General features: G+C 50.3%; 4 protein-coding genes across 6 annotated transcripts; 2 read left to right on the top strand and 2 right to left on the bottom strand.

Annotated features, from left to right (window-relative positions):
- Positions 1-8,631: 8,631 nt before the first annotated feature.
- Positions 8,632-18,294, top strand: FAM110D (family with sequence similarity 110 member D). 3 transcript variants are annotated; one of them, XM_081055764.1, is made up of 2 exons: positions 8,632-8,826; positions 17,079-18,294. In XM_081055764.1, exon 2 carries the CDS (start codon positions 17,171-17,173, stop codon positions 17,987-17,989), a length of 819 nt encoding a protein of 272 aa, XP_080911890.1. In that variant the 5' UTR covers positions 8,632-8,826; positions 17,079-17,170; the 3' UTR covers positions 17,990-18,294. The 3 variants fall into 3 exon arrangements, with proteins under 3 accessions (XP_080911890.1, XP_080911889.1, XP_080911891.1); XM_081055763.1 differs by lacking the exon at positions 8,632-8,826 and adding an exon at positions 15,187-15,296; XM_081055765.1 differs by lacking the exon at positions 8,632-8,826 and adding an exon at positions 16,693-16,764.
- A 1,071-nt stretch (positions 18,295-19,365) lies between these two features.
- LOC308500656 (uncharacterized protein C1orf232) lies at positions 19,366-24,630 on the bottom strand. Its single transcript, XM_081055853.1, has 4 exons — positions 22,699-24,630; positions 21,287-21,391; positions 21,080-21,177; positions 19,366-19,700 (listed from the first exon to the last, which is right to left on the bottom strand). The coding sequence occupies exons 1-4, from the start codon at positions 22,780-22,782 to the stop codon at positions 19,418-19,420; spliced, it is 570 nt and encodes a 189-aa protein (XP_080911979.1). The 5' UTR covers positions 22,783-24,630; the 3' UTR covers positions 19,366-19,417.
- ZNF593 (zinc finger protein 593) lies at positions 24,269-25,152 on the top strand (the record flags this gene model as incomplete). The annotated part of the gene is made up of 3 exons (XM_081055854.1): positions 24,269-24,468; positions 24,707-24,769; positions 24,861-25,152. 3 exons carry the CDS (start codon positions 24,269-24,271, stop codon positions 25,000-25,002), a joined length of 405 nt encoding a protein of 134 aa, XP_080911980.1. The 3' UTR covers positions 25,003-25,152.
- Positions 25,153-25,471: 319 nt separating this feature from the next.
- On the bottom strand, positions 25,472-25,973 carry ZNF593OS (ZNF593 opposite strand; the record flags this gene model as incomplete). Its single annotated transcript, XM_081055852.1, has 2 exons — positions 25,909-25,973; positions 25,472-25,618 (listed from the first exon to the last, which is right to left on the bottom strand). Exons 1-2 carry the CDS (start codon positions 25,951-25,953, stop codon positions 25,472-25,474), a joined length of 192 nt encoding a protein of 63 aa, XP_080911978.1. The 5' UTR covers positions 25,954-25,973.
- Between the last annotated feature and the right edge of the window lie 1,868 nt (positions 25,974-27,841).

Genomic DNA, 27,841 nt, shown 5'->3' with positions numbered 1-27,841 from the left:
AAATTCCACATTACTGCTTTGGTGGCTCTCTTAAGTTCTGTAGTGCTTTACTTCATGAACATGATAGAGGGTATATAATTTGAAACAATGTCATTTTCAGAGGAAAAGATGATTAAATTATAAGAGTTCCTTTCAGCATTTCAAGTTCTCTAAAATTTTAACGCTAACTATCTTGTGGTATTTGTCAGAAAAACCTGTATTGCCTGAAATTATTTTTTTTTCATTTACCCTTCCCCCATTAAGCTGAGGATGCATCCCAGACTCAGAATGAAGTAAAGGATGCGGTTTTGCAGCCTATCACTTAAGACCATGGTTTCTTTTCTATGAAGTCACCTCACCCACGTTTTTCTTTCCTTTATCAGTTTTACTACGCGTTATGCCTTCTCCAGAATAAAGTACCGAGGATACAGTGCACTTATTGGTCCAGTGGAACAGCGAGGGAAAATGGGAGACAAAGCATCCAGTGACAAGTAGGACAGTAGGCATCAGGCATTGTGGCTCCTTGCGACTTTGCCACCTTTTCCTGGTATTTCCTTTGTAGACAGGCGAATGTTGCTTTCTGTTTAGAGATTAATTTTTAATTGAATCTTAAACTATACATTTTTGTGTTTACTAGTCTTTTTGTAATCTTTTTGCAGTTCACGTGGTTTTTGCATATCTTTTCAAAGGGTTTTTCTTCAAATAAGGGCTGATTTCTTGATGAGGAATTTTTTATTAATTACCAGTAAATGAGGTAATGGTTTTCTCTTAACACGGTGTCTCAGTGCCTAATCTCTGACTCCAGTTGGAGTTTTCTCTAACAACAAAGCTTTATCTTTCTCACTGAAGTAATGACCCTTAGTTGTTTTGGTCTTTTCTTTGAATTCAAATGTTGCTCTCTTGGTCGACCAATCATAGATGTCCGCTAAAGTGCAGTGTAATGATACACAGTTGGTTTGTGGTTAGATACTAACTCCTACTTGCGAAAACCTATGGGGCCACACCTCTTGAAGGCAAAGTGCGTCTTTTAAAGGCAGTACTTTCCCTTTTGCAATGATTTTTCATTGGTTAGAAGGGAATTGTTTCAAAAAAAAAAAAAAAGCCTGGGCTTTTGTTTGATTTCACACTTTCATTTCAGGTTCAGCCCTGGTATTTCAAACTTAGTTTGTCCTGAGCAAAAGTTAGGCAACTTGATATTACCAAAGGCATCATGGCTTACGGTGTTTCCCCAAAAATAACACCTAGCCGAACCATCAGCTCTAATGCGTCTTTTGGAGCAAAAATTAATATAAGACCTGGTATTATATTTATTATATTTATTATATTATAAAGACCTGGTCTAATATTAAAATAAGACCGGGTATTATATTAATTTTTGCTCCAAAAGACACATTACAGCTGATGGTCTGGCTAGGTCTTGTTTTCGGGGAAACACGGTAGCAGCAGAAGGACAGGCTTTGGTGCAGCAGATCTCATACTGAATACCAGCTTTTGCAAACACTTATACAATTAATGTGTGGCATTGGGCAAGTCACTTCATTTTGAGCCTCAGTTCCTCTATCTGGAAAATGGAGGTGATATTTACATTTCAGGGTTTTTGTAAGGGTCAGAGATAATACACATGTTGACATGAGAAATATCCTAACCTGTACAAAATTTTAGTAAGAGTTTATTTTAGCCAAACTGATGATATATGCTGGGGAGCAAGATCTCAAATGCTCCAGGGAATAACTGTTTCGCAGCTTCTTTTATGCATTTGAAATTGAGGGGAGGTAAGGAAGATTGGAGAAAGCAAGGCAGGGATTGGATTACAGGATAGTTAAGATTATGTACTCTCTTGAGAGAGAATACCCCCTTCTAGCGGTATTACTTCGGGCATTTTAAAAGTGTGATAACCTAGATTCACAAGAACAACGGACAGGGCTGGCTTAAAAACTTTTTACTAAAGAAGTTACAGGCCTGGGGCAGGACTACCCACCATGACCTGCCCAGTTAGAAGTTTATGATCAGATCACCCTATGAGGTTTATTTCCCACAGAACCCTTTTATTTCACCCACACACATAAAGTGCCTGACCCAGCACATTAAGTTCTCAAGTGGTAGCCATTGTTACTGTTCTGATTTTGACAATATGCTGGATGAAGGAATAGATTCCCAATGAGCCGGTTTTCAGTTGTAGCTCTGATTCTTTTCCCCTTTGAGAGAAGCTGATGAAGGCACTACATCCTCTCCTCAGGAAAATGCTTGTCTATATTTTCAGGGGATTTATGGAAGCCCACATTGACCCCAAGTTAAGGGCTCCTGAACTTTAGGCTCTGCTAAGTACCTCTCTGCTAAAGCTTCAAAGTCCAAAATGGGCCATTCATGAGGAGAACTAGGGTACTTGTATTATTTTGTTTCTTTTTTTTTTTTTTTTAAAGATTTTATTGGGGAAGGGGAACAGGATTTTTTTGGGGAAGAGTGTGTACTTCCAGGACTTTTTTACAAGTCAAGTTGTTGTCCTTTCAGTCTTAGTTGTGGAGGGCGCAGCTCAGCTCCAGGTCCAGTTGCCGTTGCTAGATGCAGGGGGCACAACCCACCATCCCTTGCAGGAGTTGAATTGGCAACTTTGTGGTTGAGAGGACGCGCTCCAACCAACTGAGCCATCCGGGAGCTCAGCGGCAGCTCAGTTCAAGGTGCCGTGTTCAATCTTAGTTGCAGGGGGCGGAGCCCACCATCCCTTGCAGGACTCGAGGAATTGAACTGGCAACCTTGTGGGTGAGAGCCCACTGGCCCTTCGATTCCCGATGTGGGAATCAAACCGGCATCCTTCGGAGTTAGGAGCCTGGAGCTCTAACCGTCTGAGCCACCGGGCCAGCCCTTATTTTGTTTCTTGATCTGGGTGCTGGTTGGACAAATGTATTTATATTGTGAAAATTCATCAAGCTGCACTTTCAATTTGTATACTTTTCTCTAGGTATTTTTACTCCAGTAAAATTTCTTTCTTAAAAAAACGTGCCTTGGGGCTGGAGATTACAGACAGCTGTCGACAGTCAGAGGGAAGGGACACAAACTTTGAAATCAGACACTACCCTCTGTTACTAGCCTTGTGACGTTCCTGAGCTCCCTAATCTCTCAAATCCCTAGTTTCCCACATGTATACAATAGAGATAACACCTGACTCAGAGCACCGTGGAGATGTAATGAGATGATGCGTGTAGAAATGCATGGCATACTTAAATGAATGCTTCCCTTTCTCTTTGGAGGACACATAGGGAATGACTCTCAGCTACCTTTGCTGCTAATTTACAATCCTGATAGATAGCAGGTTTGTTTGTTTATGAATTTAGCTTATATTTTTCCACAATTATTTGAGAAATATATTCCATCGCTATAATGTCCTGCCTGGCTCTTTGCCCTGTAGCTCTCCACAGGTTGGTTCTTCACTAACAGTCTTCTTAGCCCAGTTTTTTCTTTCCTCTTTCTATTGGCTAATAACATGATTGATAATTCAGAATGTCTGCTGTCTTTCTGACATAGACTGCCATGCCTGGAAATTTGGAGAGGGCTAATATGTACCAAATACTAGAATGACACATCATTTCTCCTAACTTCACGTAGAAGGCAGGGAGAGTGTTCATTAACTAGTGTGATTTGAGAGATGACCGTAGAAACGTAGCTATAAGCGGGAGAGAGGTGAGCATGGCAACCATGTTTAAAACTGATAAGAATAGAATTAGACTCCAGTAGTTCTCATCTCTGGCTGCACGTTAGAAACGTTAGAATTTTAACCTGAGAAGTTAAAACAAAAACGAAAAACTGATGTCTTCTGGGCCTGCCTGGTGGCTCAGGCGATTAGAGCTCCATGCTCCTAACTGCAAGGCTGCTGGTTCGATTCCCACATGGGCCAGTGGGCTCCCAACCACAAGGTTGCTGGTTGGACTCCCGCAAGGGATGGTGGGCTGTGCCCCCTGTAACTAGCAATGGCAACTGGACCTGGAGCTGAGCTGCGCCCTCCACAACTAAGATTGAAGGACAACTTGACTTGGAAAAAAGGCCTAGAAGTACACACTGTTCCCCAATAAAGTCCTGTTCCCCTTCCCCAATAAAAAAAAAAAAAAAACTGATGACTTCTGCTTCTGGCCATTATGGAGTAACAGGATCTAGATTTCTCTTCCTGCCTTAAACAACTAAAGTTCCAGACACCGGACAATGAGCAGTGCAGGACAATGCTCCTCCCTGGGAATAGAGAATCAAATGAGGCGAGCCCTGTGATTGCCCCAGCTTACTTCCTGGAGAGAATCTTTAACGCTGCCCCACAGAGAAGGGACACCTAAACTGAGTCTAGCAATCTCCCTGAGTTGAGGAGACAGAATTCAGAATTTAGGGAGGCTCAGCCAGTTAGAATTCATGGGGTAGAATATCAGAAAGAGGGAGAGAGAGAGCGAGAGCAAGAGTGCTAAACAAAGAAAGAGCTCCAGACATTTTCAGAGAGTTTTGTTCAAGACATCAGTTAAACACTGATCGGTACATGCTTGTGAGGAAGGAAACTAGCTGAGCAGGAAAGACCATCTGAAAGGATCAGGCAGGACAACCCTCAGAGCTCACATAGTGCCAGGAATAATTGATATCATTATGGAAATGGAATATCAATTCCAGAATGGAAAGACCTCCTAATACATCACAAATGTACATACACAGTTGTGGCCAAATTAGTCCTAGACTTCTGTGATCCTCAAAGACGTGTTAACCCTTTCTACATTGAAGTGTGACAACACTCATCAATATTATACTGTATGGTTATATTCACACAAAATTCTAGAACTAATATGACAGAAAGCAGATCAGTGGTTGCCTAGGGAATGGAGTGAGGTAGGTGGTAGGAGGATGGACTAACAAGGAGCATGAGGACATTTGGGAGGGTTGATGGGTAAGTGCATGGGTTTCATGCATTGATCAGAATTCACCAAACTCTATCCTTAAACCATGCATTAGGTTTACATCAATTATACCTCAATAAAGCCTTTAACATTAAAAAAAAAAAAAACAGATGCCCAGGGTCCATCTCTAATTAAATGAGAATTTCAGTAGGTAGGACCCTCACATTAATATTTTTTAAGCATTAGTGATTCTAAGGTAAAAATAAGATAAAATATTGTAATTGAAATGGCATTGGTCAGACTGTGGAATAGATAAAAAAGGTCAGAGTGTAGTATCTTTTAGATTTGCTTACCTCCCACCCAGCAGCATTTCAGCATCCCACCCCAACTCAAGGCTCTATCTTCACGCTCCCACTCTACCTCATGTTAGAGCTTAGCTGTTTCTGAGAAACAGAAAGAAGCAGTGCAGAAAGAAATGACTATCAGGTATTTTACTCTAGGGCAGAAGGGCTTCTTCTTAAGCAGGAATTCAACAAAGGAATCCAGGATTGTCAGCGGACCTACTGGAATTATAAGCAAAATTTTGTATATATATATATATATGCATTTTTCCATGGAGACAGTTCATAACTTTTAACAGATTCTTAAGCAGTTCTAAAAGACCTTTGAACTACTCTTTTAAAAACCACTGTTCTATTATAGTTACATAAGGAACCATTACATGAAAACTCTGGGTGCAGGGTAAATGGGGTGGATATTGAAAGGAAAAGAATGGACACCAAAGGGATTGGAAAGCTAAGTCTCAGATTAGCCCAAAGCAGGCTGGAGTTGACTGGTTGTCTCCTGGCTGGTACCCATTCTTGTCTAGGGTCTGTCAGAACAGCTACCTGTGTTGCAAGGGCTCTGGTACTTCTCCAGCTGGCTCACAAACTAACAGGCCTGGTCCAGAGGTTTGACTTGGCCCTGCATCTTCCAGTTTAGCAGACAGGATTTCCTGAAGCTAATGAGAGATCCGGTGGGCCCTCAACCTCTCTGATCATATCAATACCAGTGGGTGGGGGAGGACACTTGGTTCTTCTAGTCTTTCCCCCAAAAATGTCTGTACCTGTGGGCTACAATGGGCTGTGGAGAAGAAATAATTCTTTGGGGTTACATTACATGTTTATCTGGGCCTACCTTTTATCCTAGGCCCAGTTCTTAGAAGAGAAACTTGCTGACTTCAGGATTTCTTTCAAGGATATAAGACCGAAAGGGTTCAATTGAGTGATGTCTTTGGTCTTCACATAATTAATCACTGTCAGCACTAACTAGGTATAATTTCCAAAAGTCCTTGGCATGTAGCAAGTGCTTAATAGACGTCAGTGACAGCAGCAGCAGCAGCAGAACTTACTCTGTGACTTGGTGGAGCCACTTCACCTCTGTGAGCCTCAGTTACCTCTTCTAAAAAGTGGCCATAATAATAAATCATTTTTCCAAGTTGCTTTGCAAACCAAATGAGAATAATTTATGTGAAGATATTTCATGAACTACAGGAAAAAATATAAATGAAGGAATTACTTCTCTACCGGTTAGCTGGTATTACCAAGCACCAAGTGTCAAGGGAAATAACCATCAGAGTGGTCACCAGGTGGAACAGCAGTGCTAAGGAAGCCCAGCACGTGCACAGTGGTGCCAGGCAGTGAAGTAGGACTTGGACTACTGAACTGGGGAAAGAGCCAGCCGGTGAAAGCGGATCAGAAAGGCTTCTTGAAGGGTAAAGCCTGCCCTCTGGTGGATGGGCCTAGAACACTTTGCTCAAACAATCAGACTGGCGCTTTTTGGGTGACCTTGGGTCAACTACTCCCCAATCTGAGTCTCTACCTTCCCTTAGTTCCACGGACTTGCTTTCCATAGACATTGGGATAATTTGGGGAACAAAATGATCACTGCAGCCTGTGCCTCACGGTGCCAAGCTCACCTAATCTCAGAGTCTTGTTAGGGGCAATCTCTAAGGGGTAAGAGATTGACCACAGACAGACCCCACAATGTGTCACTAAACAAGAGTTGGCCTAGGCTCCCATCTTCTGATGACCAATCTCTTCTAGATCACTTAGGGCTAGTAAGGGTGGCCTTTCTGACTACGGTTGGAACCTCAGGAAGCCAAAGGGAGCAGACAACTCAGGGTCTTGGCCCTTTATGGCACAAAGATTTATTCCCAGTTCTCTCCTGAAGGTGTTTAAACATTATGAAGGCTCTGTAACTAGTAGGTGCTTCATATTTGTTTTTAAAACAAAGATTGAAGGGAGGAAGTAAGAAAGGGTATCTAAATTTCAAATAGAATAGAAAGAGATGTGTTGGAGGAGCTGCTCCAAAGCCCCCTTCAGATGACCTTGGGATCTCTGAATGGGATCTCAGAAGAAAAGCTGGAGAAAAGCTGAATTGTTCTTGGGGACCGGGATGTAATCCAGGCAAGAGATGATCATGGTTGGGACCTGGGTGTTAGGAATGGAGTGGGACAGAAATGATCAAAATCTAAATGTATTCTGAAGCTAGAGCCAACAGATGTTGCTGATGGATTAGATGTGGAATGTGAAAGGAGATGTGTCCAAAATTACTCCAAGGTTTTGCTCTGAGCAATTAGAAGGATGCTGAGATGGAGAAGGATCACCTGGGATGAGGAAAGCAATGGTTTGGGGGCAGGGGGACAGGAGACAGATCAGTAGTTTAGTTTTGGACATGTTGAATCTTAAGTTCCCAGATTTTAGCATCAATTCAAACTCAATGTCTAATAATTCCTAAAATGTCTAGACTTTCCCTTTGCCCTTACTTAAAGGAAGATTTATGGTATATGCTTGTGGCAGTGCTGCAATTTCCTTAAGGGACCTGGCCTCCTATTCAATCGGGACTCCAGGTCTATGAACTAGATAGATCTGGAAGTCAGCTGAAAGGCTGGGGTGCGCCACTGTGACAACAATTCAAGTCAGGCCATAAGACATGGAGGTTTTTCTGTAATATAACTCAATAATATTTACTAAGCTGCTTGTCTGTTTCATTCTTAGGGACACTCTGATCAAAGATCCCTGCAAGTCAAACCATTCTAATGTCACTTCGTCCTACTGCCCATTACAGTGAAGGGCCCCGCCTTGACTCTGGCAGTTCAGCCCTGCCACTTGGCCTCTGTTCCTCTAAGACCCCATCACCCCCCCACTCCCCGTGAAATCAGGGAGCCCATCTCAGTGGTGCCTCCTCCAATACTCAAGCTGCAGAGGACAGCCACCATACAATTTTTCAAGGATACTCACGCTGTTCTCACTAATGCTTATCTCAACATCTAGATAAAGAACTACCCTCTGAGCCCTCTTGGGGAATATACTCAGTGGGATTTGGGAGTAAACACAATGTAATGTGATAAATCTCCAGCATTCCTATCTTCTTAGATATTAGACACGTTAACCAGGGAAATGCTGGCACCTCAGCCTCATTGACAATGTACAGGTCACGCTGAGTACTAGTTTTAGTCAACCAAACAAGCAAACTATTAGAACTACTTTCAGCTGCAAAAGGTAACTAAAACACATTAAAATCTAAAATCTCTAGTAAGGTCACTCATGTCACTAAATCAGTCTGACCCCGTGTTATCTTCTTTCCTCCTTGACTCTACCCCAGATCTACTAATTCAGGTTCTCCGAGGGTGGAGTCCTGACATCCGTCTTGTTAATAAGCTCCCCAGGTAAATTTTAGGAAGCCAACTGGAATCCACCCGAGGAGTGGTATTTGGGACCACTGGTCTAATGCATTTTCCTCCTTTGAACAGATCCGAATCGGAGGCTTGAGAGAGAAGGTGACTTGCTCTAGACCAAGAGTGAGTTCATGACAAAGTCAAGACCAGAACTTTGGTATTCTGACTCCTTATGAGAACTTCTAATGCCCTTCCAGGCCAGCTTTACAACAAGCCTCGAGGGACCTGCTCAGCATTCCTGGGAAATTCATGTGGAGATGGATTGGAATGGTGAGCAAACCAAGGTTGTACAGGTTCGGTGCTATGGGCACTGTGATGACGGTGACTCTAGTTTGGGAGAGAATTGTGTGCTTCCTTCTGGTGTAGTTCGGTGTAAGTGACTGAAAAATCTACCCAATAGGGTTAAGCCAAAAGGAAATGTGTTTACCCAATTGTGAGGACCACATATAGATTTGCTGCTTCCCTGACTAGATGCAGAGGCTCCACTCATCAGGGTTGGTTTTCACTGTCACCACTCTGTGGGCTCTCAGTCCTGGGCAGGCTGTCCTCTCAGGGCTCTGTCTTCCCAAGTTCTTGCGCAACAGGGAAGAGAGAGAAGTTTTTTCTTAGAGGTCCCAGCAAAAGATTCATGGGCTATGATTTGAGTTACATGTCCATCTTTAAATGAAGGACTGGGGCCAGAGAAGTGTGATAGGCTTGTTGATCCAGGCCTAGGTCAAGGGCTCCACTCTGAGTCAAGTGACCCTGCGCTGGGGGCACAGGGACTGAGAGCAGGAGAAAGATGGCCAAGCTCAGGGTAAGATTGCCAGAAGAAAGACGAATCATTGCTGAAGGGCAGAACTGCAGGTGTTCATAGTGTAGAATGATCAGGAAGCTGACGATGATCACAGAGAAGGTGACAGTTATAATCCAGGGGTAGAAGCAAGATGTTGGTTATAACGCTATGGTGATATTAGGAATGGCAGTTAGAACACCCACCTTGGGGTGTCTTCCCAGCTCTCAACCTCCACCTTCTGTGGGAATTGCCCTCCTCACATATAAAAGTGTAGGTCCCCAGGGTTAGGTAAGTTCGACGTGACACACCTCCCTGGCTATAGCTCACTGCCACCCTTAGAAATGGCTAGCTAGAAGGACCCCTGCCCTTTAAGGGGTCTTTGATATCAGAAACACCCCAAAAGTCATTTATTGAAGACCACATGGTCATCTGCCACTCAGGACCCAGTGTTCCACGCTTCCCAGTGTAAGACGTACCCCTCAACATCTGCTCCGACCTAGCACCTTTCAGCCCCATAGAAACAAACACTTCACGTCTACTGCCCTGCGTCCTCAACACAAAAGACTATACATCCAAGTGCCACAAGGTTTGCGCTGCTGCCAACATTACAAACACGCTGTGTGGAGGGCGGGGAAAAGGAAGACCGAGTGGTGAAAGCACTTAGGTAAGAGAAACGACACATTAATTGACTTGTCAAATCCTTCCTCTCAGAGAACGAATGCCAGAGATTCGTGTACAACAAAGAATTGTTTCCCAGCAAGTGCTGAGCATCTATTTTCTTGCTACACTTCGTGTTCCAATGTGTGTAGCATGGTATCTGCAATAGTAGCACATGATGGCTAAGGAACATTCTGCAATGTTCAACAATATATTTTACTTTTAAATTTGTAAATGAAGACGAGGCACAATAGGCGAGAAGCATGGTGCCAATTGTTTACTGTTATGATTCTAGACCCAGCTGTATGTGATGGTGAAAACTGTGACATAAGAAATAGGGATTTTATATAATGTTATTACAATACACTGTGATGTTTTCTGTGTTAATGATAATTGATTATATATACCCTATTTAAATGTTCGAACATGTTATGTAACGTTCATAGTTCATCTCTAAATGTAAGTATTGCTTTAAGAATTGTATTTTCAATTCTAGCTGCTACTACCTCAGGAGAGCGAAGTTTCACCAAATTGAAATTTTAAAAAACTAAAAAAAAAACTAAAGAGAGGTTATCTAATTAGGCATTACTATCAATAGAATACAACCTATGTGAAACCTTTCATTATAGCAACACAATTGGTAATTTTGCTGAAATCAAGGCAAGAAAAATAATTTTATAGAATAAAGATATAATTTATTAATTATTCACATTATTTCCTTACTCATCCAACATCGATGGCCCTTTAACAAAACACCATACGTGCTTAATAATAATTAGATTGAGTCATCTTTGATATTTTGATGACTTTCTCTATGTAAAAAAAACATTTTTCAACACGTCATTATGAAGGTATATATTTGTCAAGGTAAGAGGACAGATTTCTTGCCACTGTATTCCATGAGAAACCCGTTTCTTTTCCATGTTTTCCCCTATTTTACTAAGTCTAGATTGGACTTTTTTTGTTCCTTGTACTTATCTAGAGGCACCTTGCTGAAGACAGTGGTGGAAGGTAGAGATGGTGGAGAGGCTGACGAAGGTGTGGTCACAGAAGTTGTAGGTGATGAGAACTAGAGTGAGGACGGTCATTGGGGCTGCCCCCATTTCCATCCTTGCTTCCGTCCAGCAGGCTGAGCCAACAGGGCCAACAAGACAGGGAGGCCAGCGGCTAGTGACAGCAGAATTGCTCCAGCCTGACCTACGGTAGAATCGAGGCAGGCAATACTGCTCAGTGGCCAGGAGCCAGGCTCTGGACTCACAGCTCTTCCATCTGCAAGCTGTGTGACCCTCAGTGAGTCACTTCACCTCTCTCTGCCTGTTTCCTCACCCACTTCACATATGGTTCTGTCAGAAGTGACATACTGAGCACAAAGCACTTAGCGCAGCTCATAGTAAACACTCAGTTCATATAGTTGGTTTTGTTATTTGAACACTGGCTGTAAGCCCTGTGACAGCAGAAATCCTATTTTATTCATATTGTTCATTAGGTGTTCAGGAAAAAAAATGGTTAATGACATCTTCCTCTGCACATCCCACTGCCCTCCCTCTCTCTAGTGGCTCCTGCCCCACCCCCAGCCCCCACCCCCAGTGACTACTGGGCAGTGGGTGCTGGGCACCTGGCTCTGCCCAGGGCCCGCCCCGTCAGAGGCAGAGCGGAGCCAGGCTATTGTTGTGGCTGAGATTCTTTCCGAAACGGAAAGCCCTGAATGAGAGGATAGCTGTTCTAATCTCTCTGGGGACTCACACTTGGCCAGCGGAGGGGGGCTCCTCCTATGGTGCTGGGGCAATACAGACGTCCAGTTCTGAGCCCCTCCCTCTCTGAACTGTCCTCCTCTCACTGAACCCCAGACCCCTGCTTGAGTCCCCTTCTCTCATTCTGAGCCTGTCTTTTCTCAGGGTCCCCATCACCTCACTGAACCCATCTCCTCACAGAACCCCTCCCTTCTCTGTACCGCAAGTTCTCTCTAAACCCTCCTGAGTTCCTCTCTCTCTCTCTCTCTCTCTCCCTCTACCCCCAGCTCCTTTCCTAGCCTCTTGCCCTCACTGACACCCTGGCTCCTGCTGTCCTCTTGGCCTATTGTTCTCACTATCCCTCCCCCACCCCACCCCCCACTACCACCTCCAACCTCCCAATCCCCCCCCCCTCCCATCCCACCCCCAGCAGAAATCCCTTCCAGGTCCAGATACCCTCTCCTCTTTGAAAGCTTCCCACCTCACACCAGGCAGAACAAATGTCCCCACCCCCACCCCCACACCCATGTCCCTGGCTTTGTTCATCTTGAGTTGTGATCAGTTCTCCAAGCCTCTGCCCCACCCCCACCCCCAGGCTGAGCTCCCTGGGAGCAAAAACCATGTCTGACCTATCTGCTGACCCCAGGACACAGAGCAGTGTTCAAAATGATTTGTTGACAGCAGCTGAGAGTGAGACTGTGGGAATAGAAAAAAAAGATTTAGGCCAGAGGTGTCAGGAAGGTGTTGGTGGAGGGCAAGAGCTAAGAGGCAGAGTCATCCAACATTTAAGAGCACCTTGAGGCACCAGGTGCTTTCTCAGCCACTACTTCTTCGGCCACCACTTCTTCCTGCCACCCAAGAGCTGGTCTTACCATTTCCATCTTACACAGAAGGAACTCAGGGAGTTTAAGTTCTTGCTAAAGGCCACTCAGCCAGTAAGTGGTAAACCAGGGTTAGAATCAAAGACAGGCAGAGGTGTGCATGGCGATGGCCAGGCGGCTGTAGCTGGCTGGTGAGGAAGGTGACGTGTTTCTCCTCTGTGACAATGTGGGTCTGGATGTGAAGGGCCCCGCTGATCCTTCTCATTATTCCCGACACTGACCAGAGCTGATTCCCACCCTCTCTTGGAAGGAGCTAATTCTGACTCAGGTCCATTCCCATCGATCCTCAAGGTGATTCAGGAATGAGCTCGGAAATAGGAAGGAAACATCTCTCAGATTTGGCCTCCCCCTTCCCTGAGGTCCTGGCTTTGGGGCGGGAAGGAGCCACGTTAAGGATCTCTCTGGGGAGCCATAACCAGAAAGATACTTCACAGCAAGTATCACGGAGAGACAGGCAGAGGAGGCAGCTGCAGCTCCACCTCAGTGCCCTCCTCCCGCCATCTCCCACAGACCGTTTTAGGGCTCCCTCCCCCAGAAAGCCCATCCAATTCGACCTCTCCTCCATGGCCCTGCTCTGCCAACATGGCGGAGTGTCTCTGTCCACTGGCATCCTGGGATGAGGTACTGTCAGCCCTCAAACTGGGAGCTCCTGAGAGCAAGGCTCCTTGACCACCCCCACCTCAGAATCCTGAGGGCAGAGCTGTGTCACCCCCCTCTGAGAGGGCATCCCCAGGGCGGGGGCTCTGTCTCCCCACTCTGAGCACTTCTGCAAGGAGCCAGGCTCACTTCTAGGCACCATCATCAGACCAGCGGCTGCCCCAGGGCAGCACCTGCATTTCCTTCTGAATCCCCTCTTTCTGTAGCCCAGCATCTGTCTTTGGTCCCTAGAAGACAATTGAAAAGGGGGCCCCCTCTGCCCTTCCACCCAACCCGGATGCTCCTTTAAGACCAAAGAGATGGGGGTTGTATCAGGAGTCAGACACAACAGCCCCCTCCTCCCCCTCCTTCACAGGCCAGGTTTCCTGCCATTGACAGCAGCCCAGCTGGGCCCTGCCCAGCCCCCATGCTTAACTCCTTCACGACCAGATCTCAGTGCTACTGGCCTGCACCCCCAACCTTCACCTATAAAATTAGGAGAATGTAAGTACCCATTTCATTGCATTGTTTCGAGGATTACATTTGTTAATCTTTGCGTAAGGTACTCAGAACTGTGCCTGGCATATATTAATCTCTCAGTAAAAGTTAGCCATTATTCCTCGTCGTGTGAGCTTGGATCAGCCATTTCACCTCTGAGCCTCAGTCTCTTCCGCTGTCAAATGGGGAAAATAAAACCTATCTCCCAAAGATTGTCCTGGGGATGAATTGTGATAATGCACATAAAAGCATTCTGTGAAGTGCTGTAACAACGCAATATGGAACTATCATGGACAAAACAACAATAATAATCCCTTTAAACAGTAATAATAATCCCTTTAACTAGGTAATAAAAATCTCCAAGAGATAGGCCTTCTGGTTTCAGATTCATTACCTTACTTGACAGGCAGAAGGTGCAGTGGGAAAAGTGGATTTGGTCTTGGGCAAGTCTCTTCCCTACTTAATCCTGTTTTCTTACCCATCAGGGTGGTCACCTGGGCCGGCCCCCTGTCTAGGATCTTTGGGAGGGACAGAGGAGATCAGACAGCACAGGTGTGACTGTGCTTTGCCAACGTTAAAAAGTGCTAGAAGGGAGGGAAAGGGATTTGTGAAAAGGTGCAGGCTAGAGAGGAGCAGGGACCCTTTGGCAGGGTCTTTGAGTTCTGAGAGCTGCAGAGCTTACCTGCTGGTGAGAGGGGAGGAGCTCTCTTGGTACCTGCACTGTGGGGACAGGGTCCTCCTTGAGACAGAAGATGCCAGATAAGAAACTGTCAGCTTTAGAAGTCCCCACATTGGGGCAGAGGAGGAAGGAGGCCAAAGGATCCAGGCTTGGCCCCAGTATCATCTCTTCCTCCTCCTCCAGCCAATCCCATGTGCCAGCAGAGGACTTTGGGCAGAGGTACCTCCACTGGGCTCCTCGGTGACCTTCATGCCAAGACTTGCTGAGACAGGCTCACCCTGAACATCTGCGGCACCATCGTCCCCACCCTTAGGCTGCAGATTCCTGGCCTCACCCTCAGGGAGAGCAGCTTGACATCATCCTCACACAGGAACCAGGACAGGTCTAAGCCTGCTATAGAGGCAAAAAGGCACAGTCAACTAGAACCCTGCTCTGTCTTCCCGTTCCAACCAAGAGGAGTTGCCAAGGCCCAGCAGAGGGGGCTGACCCCATGTGAATAGCAGGTCCCCTCCCCAAGCCTCTTGAGGAAGCCTGGGAATCAGGAGACCTCGTTTGGGGTCCTGGCTGTGCCCCAAGCTCACTGCACCTCGTGCAAATCACTTTACCTGTCCGGGCCTGTGTGACCATCTGTAAAAGAAAGGAGCTGGACCTGGTCCATAGGCCCTCTCCAACACTGAGACTGTGACCAGGAAGGAGTTAACAGAGGCCAGGCTCTGGGTCAGGAAGGCAAGGGTTAATCTGGGGTAGGTGGAGGCTCTCTCTGGCTTTTCCTGTGGAGAGTGAGGTTTGGCTGCCACCAAAGTTACTTCTAGTCCCTGCTGTCCCTCCTGCCCTCAGTCTGGCCCTGCCCCGGGACCCCTGCATGTAGCCTCCCCAACCCAGAGGTGAGTACATCCTGAGCCCAGCCAGGGCTGGGGTGGGAGGGCACCCAGGGACCAAGGGCAGGGAGGCTGGCACAAGGCCAGTGAGCACAGTCCCCCAGCCTGTGTCCAGAGCGAAGCCTTTGGCAAAGTTTGGACCACTAACCCCAGGACTGGGAGAAAGGGGACGCAGGGATAGAGGGCACAAGCATGTGTGCCAGGCATCTAGGACGGATCATCTGTGGTTGGGCATCAAGGCCAGCGCAGAGGCAGGGGAGCGACAGTGGACAGCAGACTATTTTGATTCCTATGTTTAGGCTCTTTTTATAGCCTCGCGCTTGGGGCTGGGAAGAGGCGGAGGGGAGGAAGGGATGTGAGGGTACCCATGAGATGAGACAAGCACAGTGCCCTCCTGGGACCTTGGACTCTGACCTATTGCCTGGTATAGGAGCCAGGAAGGAGGGCACTGTCAGGCTCTCCTTGCTGCCTGGGTTCCCAGCCACCACTTACCTATGGGCGGGCTTGCCAGACACTAGATGGGTAGGAGTGTGTGTGTGTGTGTGTGTGTGTGTGTGTGTAAAGTTGAACAGGTTGTGCTGAGGTTGACAGGTCTCTGCCTCATGGCCCCTCACTGGGGCTCCCTTACCTCCATGCCTGATAAGTTCTGCTCCTTCCTGGCCTCCAGACCTGAGGTCCCTTCAGCCCCCAGAACTAACTTATCTCTCTCAGATGAATGGAGGATTTGGGGGTGGGGGTAAGGGGACAGGAGTAGGGTAGGGTGTTGTGAGCCGTGTGGGTGGCCCATTCTGTTACTGCCAAGGGAACTGTCCGCTCTTGATTTACAACCCCTTCTGGCCCCCTGCCCCTGCAGAAGGGAGGTGAAGAAGGGTCATGGGTCTCAGGATAAGAAGGGGGCAGGGACCCTGAGGGCAGATTTTTGGGAGTGTAAGTTTTGGGAAGAATTAGTGGAAGAAACATTTTTAGTAAGGTGAGAGGCCCTTCTCTCATGGAAATTGCTCGGTTTTATAGTGGCAGGAATACAAGCAAAGAAAAAAGAGGGATGTTCTGATAGGCACGTGAGTGATCCAGTCTGAACCAGTTCTGGACTGTAAGGCAGGAAACCTGAGTCCCAGTCCAGGCCCCTAACTCAGTAAGATTTGAGCAAGCCCCCTCCTCTCTGGGCCAATGTCCCCTTCTACAAAATGGAACTGCAGAGGTAGATAAGGTGATGTTTATATTTGGGCATTGTGGAATTCCCTTGGCAGGGCACAGAGCTGTGGTGGCTGACATGACCTGGTGACCACCGCCCTCTCCTTCCCAATGGCCCTGCTGGGCCTGGGCAGGGCAGTTGGCTACAATTACTGGAGGCTCCTACCCTGTGGTTATATCCCTGACCTCGGTGCTTGGGGGCGGGAAGGGTGGGACCCCTGGAGCCAGCCTGTGGCTGGGAAGCCTCCTTGTCTTGGACTTCAAGTTGCTGGGTTGGGAAGAGGTATTTTTTCCGGTTGAGGCCACTTTCGGGAATTGGGCCGGGACCAGCCCAATTTCCTTTTTCAAGTGTCCTTCATATTGATGCCGGCTTGGCATGGCATTCTCAAAGGCGCATATATTTCTGGGTAGCTAGGGAGCCCCTGCCCACTATCTTTGAGAGTGGGGGGGAAGGGATAGTCTGAGCCTCTGCCCCTGGGCATGGCACCAGCTGACTTGGATGGGGGAGGGGTGGATGCTGATCTGCTTCCTAGGAATGACTGCAGGAGAGGAGCAGGGACATCTATTCTCCCCGTGACCATTGCTGTTTCCTTGCAGGCCCTGGAGAGCCTTAGCCAATTGCTCTCAGAAACAACTAGCTGCCTACCTCCAGTGGCTTATGGGGCACTGTCCTGCCCAACTCTGCTAAGATGCTCTTGGCCTCTCCCTCGACCCAGTCCAGGGGACGGACCCCCAGCGCGGTAGAGAGACTGGAGGCCGACAAAGCCAAGTATGTCAAGACGCACCAGGTGATAGCGCGACGCCAGGAGCCAGCTCTGCGCGGGGGTCCTGGGCCGCTTACACCACACCCCTGCAATGAGCTGGGGCCCCCTGCATCGCCCAGGACGCCCAGGCCAGCCCGCCGGGGTAGCGGCAGGCGACTGCCAAGGCCGGACTCCCTCATCTTCTACCGCCAGAAGCGGGACTGCAAGGCTTCGGTGAACAAAGAGAACGCCAAGGGCCAGGGACTGGTGCGGCGCCTCTTCCTGGGCACCCCGCGAGACGCCGCCTCGAGCAGCCCGGGCCCAACGGAGCGACCCACGGCTCCTGGGGGTTGGGTCGCGCCCCAAGATGCCCCGGACGCGGCGGGAAAGCGGGCGCTGTGCCCCACGTGCTCGCTGCCCCTGTCAGAGAAGGAGCGCTTCTTTAACTATTGCGGCCTGGAGCGCGCGCTGGTGGAGGTGCTGGGCGCCGAGCGTTTCTCTCCGCAAAGCTGGGGCGCCGACGTCAGCCCTCAACCCGGAACGTCCCCGCCGCCCGGCTCCGGGGACGCCAGCGACTGGACTTCCAGCGATGGCGGCACAAATCGCTCGGACCGTGCGGGAGGTGGCGGCGGCAGCTCGGAGGCGGGGGGCTCCGCGCGGGACGGGCGCCCCCCGGTGTCGGTGGTGGAACGCAACGCGCGCGTCATCCAGTGGTTGTACGGCTGTCAGCGCGCCCGCGGCCCGCCGCGCGAGTCAGAGGTGTGACCGTGGCCGCTCCGGAGCGGGCTCCCGGGAAGTCTGGGGCCGGGAGAGGGGTAGGGGGTGATCGCGGGGCTGGACCCGGGCAGGGACGCCCTGCCTCGGACGCGATGGGTGCCTGTGGGCGAGCCTACCCTTCTGAATCTCTGCTTACCCAAGTGAACCATGGGGGCATAGGACAAAATTATTCCGAAGGCCCTTTCCCAGCACAGACGGCGGAGAGGGAGGGGATGGCCTCGTGACCGGGTCTGGGGAGTGAAGGATGGGCTGGGAATTCAGAGAACCTGCTGAATAAAGTAAAAACGTTATTTAAACGAGTCGTGAGGTCGATGTTGAGGAAAGCGGCGGGACGGCTTGCGTGGCGAGCTGTGTGGGTTTTGGAGTGAGTTCCAGGATGACTGGGAGAGCACTTAAGCTCTCTGGACTGCAGCTGCACCCCTCAGTGATCAGAATATTTTTTAAATGGTCATCAAGCTCATGGCAATGTACCCAGCACATAGGACGGCTCAATAAACGATAGCTGCTATAAGCAACCACCCCTGAATTAGTAGGTATTCACACTATTACGACCACCAGCCCCCAGGGCGGTCCAAACTGGAGCCGCGAGCAAGCGGGGGATAGTGCCTTTGGGGGAATCTAGGGGGGGGGCCTGCTCTAGAAATCTGGGGCCCACCGGCGCCTAAGAAGGCCCCCATTCCCGGAGCTTTGTTGCCCCCTTTTGGTTACTAGGTGTGAAGGGCTGAGATACGGGGCATCCAAAATTGAGGACAATAAAAGGGATCTTTCAAACAGGGATTTTGCCAACCCGCAGCCTCACATATACCACTGTCCTCCTTTCCCTCAATCACACACCAAGTCACCTGTTTCCCTCACACGTTTGCACCTCTAAGTCTTCGTTCACGGTCCTCCTCCCTTTGCCTGGGTTACCTTCCCTTTCTCTCTACTCGTCCTTTCTTAGATTACACGTTCATTGTCCCTCAGGAATTCCTGAATTCCCCAGTCGGCGTCATCTCCCCTGAGCTCTCAACTGCAGCCCTATTTTTGAGCCTCAGTTGTCACCTTGTGTGGTAGTCTGAGTTCCCTCGTTAGTCTCTGACGTCCTAATACAGGGAAGGTGCACACAGTAGGACCACAAGCAACGTTTGTCGAATTAAAAGAGGCTGGACAGAGCGATGGAGTCCGTCCTGTGGTGTTTTCCAGCTTCCAGGAAAGTGGTACCCTAAATCTCACACAATCTATCCTGATAATCGGCTGTCTCAGGTCGTTTTCTCTCTGCGTTGTTTGTGGGGGAGAGAGGAGGATGCCTGGAGCCCACCCTGAGGTTGCCCACCCCAAAGCAGCCTTCCCCGCTGTCCCGACAAAAGTACGCGGTCACACAGGCTATGCGGCCAGGGTTTTTATGGGGAGGAGCGGGCACCCAGGTCGGCCGTCCGGCTAGTCACTCTTGGGCACGGCCTTCACCCTCATCTCTGCCAGTTTGTGGGTGAGGAAGCCCCACTTGAAGCCAGCCGCCGCATCGGCCTCCGCCGCCGTGGCCTCCTCCGCGGCCTCGTCCCCGGCTTCAGGGTCAGGCTCCGAGGTGGGTTCGGCGCCGCGCAGCATGGACGCCGCCGCCGACTGTGGCTGCTGCCACTTGCTGGCGAACACGTCCCAGAATCCGGCCCCGCGCGGCTCCGCCTCCGCCGTCGCCTGCGAGGAGGGCGGCGCCGCCAGCGGGCTGCGGGAAACAGGCGGGGTCAGGGGCAGGCAGGAGGCCCCAGAGAGGACGAAAAGGAGGCGATGGGGTCAAGGGACCAGGATTGGGGCCAGGGGAGCCCGGGCGATGTCTGGTGACTGGAAAGGCCCGGACAGGGAGCAGGTCAGGACCTAGAGGCAAGAGGAGGGCTCAGAGGCACTGGGAAAGGTGACTGGGGTGGGACAGGGTCAGGGGATTAGGTGAGGGGGTCTGGGAAGAGGGGGCTGGGATCAGGATCCTTGGAGAGAGAGCCAGGGTCTAGGGCTTAGGGCAGGGACTCCGAGAGAGGGGCGAGGCCAGGTGAGGGAAGCCAGAAGCACCAGGTCTGGGAAGCTGGGGGTGGAGACCTGAGAAAGGGGCGGGGCCCAACGATGCATGAAACGGGGGAGGGCCTAGGTCCCAGGGGAGGGGGAAGGGGTCAGATTCCGGAAGTGGTGGTCCAGAAAGCCAAAGGTGGACCCTTAGGAAGGAAGTGGGGTGGGGACGGTCCGGTTCTAGGATGCAAGGAAAGTGAGGGGGGAGGATGGATAGAGCGACCCCAAGGGAAGGAGAAAAGGCTTAGAGGTTTAGGGGAAGGGGGACTCGGAGATGTGGGGTAAGGGCTCGAGGTGGGACCTCAAGTCTGAGGAAGAGCCCCACAAGAGCTGGGGGAGAGAAATGATAAGCTGGGAATAGAGATGGGTGTCAGGAAGCCCTAGGGGAGAAAGGAACAGGGGACTGTCAAAGGGAGAGTTGTGACTAGCCTGGAGGAAGGGGCAGAGATGGAGGGTGTGCCAGAGATAGAGCTAGGAGGAAGACTGAGGCCCTGGGTCCAACCCCTTAACCCCCAGCAGCAAAGACCTGCTAAGACTGGTTCTTCAACTGGTGTGCCTTACGTCCTCAGGGAACTTGCGGAAAATCTAGATTCCAGGCCTCAGCCCACACCTGCTGAAGCAGAATCTTTGAAGGAGAGTCTGGAAATTTGTTTGTCACAAGCTCCCTGGGAGGATGAGGGTTTAGACCAGTATTTGGAAACCACTGATCTGGACAACCTTCTGTTCGAAACGTCTAAAGGTTTTCTCCTGGGTTCCCTGATTCTAGGAAGATAACCCCTACCACATGGATAGGGAGAGAGAGCCCATAATACCTTCTAGCACCTCAGACCCAACAGCTGGTAAATTCCTCCTGAGATCTAACCTAATCTTCCAGAGATACGACTTTGGCCTCTTTCCTGCTGAGAAAAATGGGAACAGCCAAGGGCTGGCCCATCCCAGCCCTCTATGGTCCAAAAGACAGAGAAACAGACCAGATAGAAAGGACATGGAGAAGGGGATCCCAGGCCTATTCCAGAATATGCCCCGCCCCCCCAAACACACACATACTGGTCAGCACAGGGATCCGGTGGCAGCAACTTATCTTCATCTTCTTTGTTAAACAGAGATGACATTGTCAGCCAACCTTTCACCCCGACCCCCTGAACCTAGGAGAGGGGCTGAGAGTCAGGGAGGGACCACGGCACCACCTCCCAGGACCCCACAGCAGTCTCTGCCAATCTCCCCAGGAGTGCTTTGGAAGGAGGGAGAACTCACCCGGCGGGCCAGCTGTGTCATGGGATTGAAGGCTTCAGGAGTCTGTTCTGCCATCTCAGACTCCGCTAATGCTGGGGTCTCCCTCTGGGACACAAGATCCCCACTCTGCATGAGAGAGGCCCCAGAGGAATGGCAACTCCCTCCCCCACGGCCAGCCTGGTACACACAAACCAGGCACCCCAAACTCCACAGAACTAAATACACACCTAGTCCCCTCATGCCCTCCACCAATGCATACAGGTATGCCTCTACACAAAGCTACCAGTCCCACACATTACCTGCACAGAAACCCTTTGCAGACACTGTGTGGACACACACCTGCCCACCCACCGACACTTCCGTACACACCCAAAACCATGTAGACATGGGTATGTACACTAATGTAGACATATGTACATGAGCACGCTCCACATGGCTACATGTCTTCACCTGTATGTAGCTGTACCTGCTGTGAGGCACCTACACAAGGACACATACACAATTCTACCATTCACACCTGTGCACCTAAACAACTGCAGACAGCTGCACAGGGGCCCACATGGAGCACACACAACCTCTCCACCTATCCACAGACACCAAGGCACAGATGTACACACACACCCAAATACTCACACCATACAAACCAAACACTGGCTAATCCTGAACAGAGGCATACGGGCATAGATTTCTGCCCAAATTGTACATACCTGAAAATATTTATACCGAGTTCACACCTGCACATACACCTTCACTGGGAATTCCACATGGATGTCAATCCTAATACTGACCCACAAATATTTCTACACATGTCCAACCCTGGACAACAACCTGTCTAGACATACACACATACACACACGCCACAGAATGCGTTCCTGCCTCTGCCACTTCTGTTTGCGCAACTGCCACTTATCACAGCTTCTAGATGTAAGACTGTTTCAGAGCCTTTTCAGGTTTTTTAATGTCAGGACAAACATGGTCCAAGGGTGGCTCTGATCTGATGCTGTTCCAGTGACCCTCAGAGTACAAGTGTCACTTTACCTACCTCTAGTACCAGAAAGCTCACTTCCCCTCAAGGTAAGCCATCCCATTTCTGCTCAACTCTGCCTATTAGAAAGCCTTGTCGAGCTGAGTGTACCTGTGTGGCCATTGCCCACTGAACCTAGAAGGATCTCTTCCATGTGGCAACCTTGGAGAACTCTGGAGACAGTGACCACTCCTCTAGTGGCCCCCCCAAGTCTTCTCTTCTTTCTCAGTTTTCTTGAACCTCCGGACTTTCTGAGACTGCGCCATGCCATTTGTCGTCCCTGAATGTGCTGATTGCTCTTACAAAATGTGCCTCTCTCTCTTTCTGAGCCTGCGCCTTGCCGTTCTTTGTACCTTTCACTCCTGCTGCCCTTCCCAGGCCCCACCCAGCAAGCATGGATGGTACCCACCTCCTCTGCCAGGTCCTCCTCAGATTCCCCACTCAGGGTCTGTAGCACTTTGGATTTGTAGGTTTTCCAGAAGGCCTGGTTCATGGCGGCAGGGAAAACGGGCCTGGCACCCAGGCACAGGAAGGCAGTGGCTCAGTGGGCACCCAGTGGGTCTAGCTTCAGGAACTTGGTGAGGCCAAGAGCCTGTCCCAGGGATCAGGTGACTGCATTAAAGATGCACCAGCCTCCCCAGCTGGCACAGTGCCCGGCAAGTGAACCGATCCAAAAGAGTCTGGCGTGGGGGTGGGACAGAGCAAGCTTATTCCATCTTAGCCCCTTGGCATGACCCATATTGGCCAAGAATAATGAAGACATCTCTTTCTACGGAGGCCTAGGAGTTCTTGAATTTGATCTCTTGGAATGTTTCCAGAAAAGTCCTCTTCCATTCACAAAGTCCATTTCCAAAGTCCTTGTGCCCAGGACCCACACTGGTGCCTCTGTGACTGTAACCACACCAGCTGTACCCTTAGCAGGGCTCTGCTGTATGTCCCCACTTAGCCTCTGTGAACTGGTGTGGGAAGATCCCAAGACCCTCAGTCAGTGGCTCCAGCTTACATTTCACTGTTTTGTCTGCGCTGGAAACTGATTCCTCTCCCCAGGGATGCACGTGCCTACCTCCCTGTTTCCTGGCAACAGGTTCCAAAGAACTGGAGTCCCTGAATTATTGCTGAGCTCCTCTGGTCCGCTTGGAAGGCAGTGAATGGGAAAAGTCTTCTCTGGTTCTCTCGCCACTCTGAGCACACAACACGTAGGCCGTGTCTCTCTTTGCCTTTGCTGCCGGCCCAGGCCTGGGAGGCTAGGGCTCAGAGAAAGTGGGCCAAGGTGGGGGGTCCTTCTCTGAGTACCTCCTTTTCTTGTGGGAGGAGCTGGTCCCTCTTGAGTCTGCCGCGATGCCTGAGCACTGTGAACTCGGGCGAGGAACACCCTCTCCCTCACAGATTTGGCCGGGGGTGGATGGAGGATAAAGATCCAAGGGAATCAATGGGGAGCAGTGAGAAATGGCGTGGGCTTTGTCCGGGACTGGAGGTACCTCGGGAAGCCCTCTGGGGGCTGGCATCCCTTTTTCATTTAATTTATTCACATCACAGACACTTTCCTCTGCCTCCTGGAGATCCTTAAAACATTCCACCCACACCGCGGAGTCTAAGATGTGGGAACCAAGAAGGAATGATAGGGCCAGAAGATGACGCTGAGATAGGTGGTACAGGGCGGCACAGGCAGGGAGGCAGGGTGCTCCGGGATTCCCCCCAGGACACGAACCACGCGGCCCCTCCCCAGCCACTGTAAGCGGGGCCTCCTCACGCCCACAGGTTGGGACACTTCGTTGGGCCCTGCCCAGAGTTCCGGAACTGACATCGATGGCCGCCTGAGGTCGCTCAAGGTGCGGCCCGCGCAAGTGACGTCATCAGCGGCCGTCGGCCCAAGCCTGCCCCGCCCCCGGGCGTCGTGTGACATCATCGAACAGTCCGGAAGCGCCCACACGTGTGCTCCCAACTCCACGCTGGGTCCCCTGGCCCTGCTGTCACCAGCCATGGGTCGTTCCCGCCGTACTGGCGCACATCGAGCGCATTCCCTCGCCCGCCAGATGAAGGCGAAGCGGCGGCGGCCGGACCTGGATGAGATTCACCGCGAGCTGCGGCCCCAGGGTTCCGTACGGCCCCGGCCAGACCCGGGCGCTGAGCCCGATCCCGATCTCCCAGGGGGCGGCGTGTATCGCTGTCTGGCCTGCGCGTAAGTCCCGGTCCGGCCCGGCCTAGGGAGGAGAAGTTGTCCGTGGTATGGGCCAGGGCTGTGAATTCCGGGCCCCGGAGCGCACGGGGTCTCCTCTTTGGGACGCGGGGGTCTGCCGGCCTCCAGTCCCTTTAGAACCGGAGCTTGACGTCATGAAATGAGCTAGGGTCAGGGAGATAGACGTAACTGAGAGGCATCAATGATCTCCTCCCTCTCCTCCAACCCCCCATCGCTACAGGAGGTACTTCATCGATTCTGCCAACCTGAAGACCCACTTCCGATCCAAAGACCACAAGAAAAGGTATGAGGGAATAAGGAGATGATTGATGGATGGATGCCAGGCGGACAGGGCTCGCATCTGGTCAGCTCACAACTCCTTTTCTTTCTCCCAGGCTAAAGCAGCTGAGCGTGGAGCCCTACAGTCAGGAAGAGGCCGAGAGGGCAGCAGGTATGGGTTCCTACGTGCCCCCCCAGCGGCTGGCAGTGCCCACAGAAGTATCCACTGACGTCCCTGAGATGGACACATCTACCTGACATGGCCTGAGGATGCAAGGCAGAGGAGCTGCCCATGGACAGTGGTGTAGGGCTAGGCTGGGAGAGGCTGTGCCAACCTCTTTTGGCCCTGGGTCTGGGGAGTGGATGGCCTCTTCTGAGTGCCTTCCCCCTTGAATAAAGGAACTGGACAAAGAGGGCTTGCTTCTGACTCCCTAACTTCCAGGCAACCCCCACCCCCAAACTCCTGCCCTGTAAGGGTTTCTTTGCTACTCTTGTGACAGGGCCCAGGGTGTCTCTTCCCCACTTGGTCCAGCTTTGAAACCTTGCCTTCCCACAGGGGTCCTGACATGCGAGTTGGAGCCCCCAGGTGGAGCCCAGGTGCAGTGGGGAGGAGTGGGGAGTAGGATCTGGTTTATACTGTCCTGCTTCCAATGAAGATAGTCCCAAGATTGCAGCCCCTGATGAGTTAGCGACCCCCAAGGGCCCAAGTGAGAGGCTGCCCACTTCCTCATGGGGTCTGTGGTGGCGGCTGTTGCTCCACCATCTTCCAGACAGCATAGCAGGAGCCACCTAGCCCGAGGACAGCCAGCAGTGTAGCCGCAATCCCAGGCAGTGGATTCCTGGGCTCTGCCTTCAGCTCCCCAGCTACCTGCATCTGTGAATGTACAGAGGGTCCGCCTGAGGGGTCAGTTGAGACTTCAAGGAAGGTTGGAGGTGGGGGTGGGAAAGGGCTCAGAAGGTACAGCTGGGTGAAGGAGGTGTGGCTGTCATCGTTGCCCTAGGGAGATTCCACTCCAATCCCTTTCGCTTCACTGCCCATCTGGGCCCTGGCTGCTCAGGCAGCAGGGAACGTGACAGCCTGGCTTGGCTGTGGGAGGCAACAACCCATCCACGGTAGGGGGAGAAAGGGGTCGGTGTCAAAAGCCATTGGTTAGGGGTACTTACCTGTAGCACCCGGAAGTAGCCAGGGGTCAGGTGTCGAAATCGCATGCTGGGTGCCACTAGTCTCCCTGGCATCCTGTGAAGTGGAAGCAGAAATGAGGACCAGTGGTATTCATAGTACCAAGAAGTGAAAATCAGGGCATAGAGGTTTCTGACCGCTCATATGCGTGAGCACCATGACCTTTTAGAAGATGCTCACCAGTGTCTGCCTCACGTCTGGCAAGGGACAGGGCAGCTAGACCTTTAAATCTGGTCCCTTCCCCCACCTGCCTGCCCTGCCAGCCTTTGGAGCAGCTGTCAGGAGAGATCAGCATCAGGCCTGAGCAGCACCTCCCCCACCTACCCAGTCGCCAGGCTGGGTAAGCAAGAGAAGCCTTGCCTCACAGGGCTCAGGAGTCTCAGGCCTGGATCAGGTAATGGGAGGGCCTTTGCAGCCCTGGTCTCAGCCCTATCCCTACCTTTGATGATTGGAAGTCACCAATCAGCTCTCAGCAAAGGATGGGGAGGTTACTTTTATCCGATCCCCATCTTCCAAACAGCTGTATGCCTTTTCACTTGGTTTTGGTTAGATTAACCACCCTTAACCTTAGAGGACACATATCACCCATATTCCCCAAGATGGAGTTCCTGCAGGGACTTTCCTACCCTCAGCTTGGGGTAATAAAAGATTTGGATAATAAAAGTTTAAGGAAGCTATCTATAATGTGCTAAAAAAAAAAAAGTAGTTGACTGTGCTGAGCTCTATTCTAAATACTTTGTGTGTATTATATTATTTCATTTGACATTGATTATCTCATGAAATGAAAAGAAAGGCCTAGTATGCAGAATAGTGTGTAGAGTATCTGAATATAGAGAGAACGGAAGAACACCCAGAAAACTTAATAGTGGCTCCCACTGAGGAACAGGATAAGAACATGCTGGGAAAAGTACACGTCCTCCTTTCACTTAATAGCCTACTGTTATGTAATGACCTTTGAAATTTTTGTAGCAAGTATGTAGAAAACACTTTTGTAAACTCATAAAACTACCTTCAAAAAAGAAGCTGCCATTTACTGTGCCCCTAACTGCCTAGTTCTAGATGCTGGGAACACAGAGTGAAGACACTCTAATGGCTATTAGGCCCCCAGTCCTTCTAGGGGAGTACATGAGTACAAGTGGCTAGTTTTTGTCTGTTTGTCCCCTACAGGATTGTGAGTCCAGGGAGGGCAGAGGCTGGCTGGCTTCTTACCTCTATATCTTGTGCCAGCTCAGAGTAGGTGTGTTGATGACATCGGGATGGTAGAGACACATCTGTGTAGTGCAGGTGTGTCCAAACTGCGGCCTGCGATCCATTTTTTATTGGCCCGCAGCAAATTCCAAAAATATATTTAGTTTACTTAAATAAAACCAGGAGAGGCAATACATCCTTCACCTCGAGTGAGTGGCCGGGCTGTTTGTGTATTTTACCGCATATGGCCCTTGGTGAAAACCGTTGAAAAAAGTTTGGACACCCCTGGTGTAGTGGGTCTTCCCCGACTGGCACAGGGATGCTGTTGAAGGAAGAAAAAGGCAAAAACATTACAGAGGGACTCAGCATGGAGGAGGGTTGGAGAGGACACACACAGTGCAGGGTGTGAGGATATGAGGCAAAGGACGAAGCTAGAGAGGTGAGGGTCATGTTGCAAATCTGGAGCCTGATGGTTCACAAATGAAGGAGCCAGACCTGGTGAGCTGCAGTTCCCTTTGAAGGAAGCAGCCTCTGATCTGTACTTGTGTTTGATGCCACGTGTGAAGGTGCAACGGGGTCAGCAGAGCTGGCCAAGTTCCAGAGAGCTCAATTTGTATGTGAAATTATTAAATGACAACTAACATACACGCAATACATGGGCATCTGTGGGCCAAATTCGGACTTTAGGTCTTCGTTACAGGCAAAATAGTGACAGGCTTTGGAGACCAG

The sequence above is a fragment of the Rhinolophus hipposideros genome (assembly GCF_964194185.1).
Source record: "Rhinolophus hipposideros genome assembly, chromosome: 8".
Taxonomy (NCBI): domain Eukaryota; kingdom Metazoa; phylum Chordata; class Mammalia; order Chiroptera; family Rhinolophidae; genus Rhinolophus; species Rhinolophus hipposideros.
Note: the sequence above shows the minus strand (reverse complement) of the source record. Positions and strands in the feature narration are given on the sequence as shown.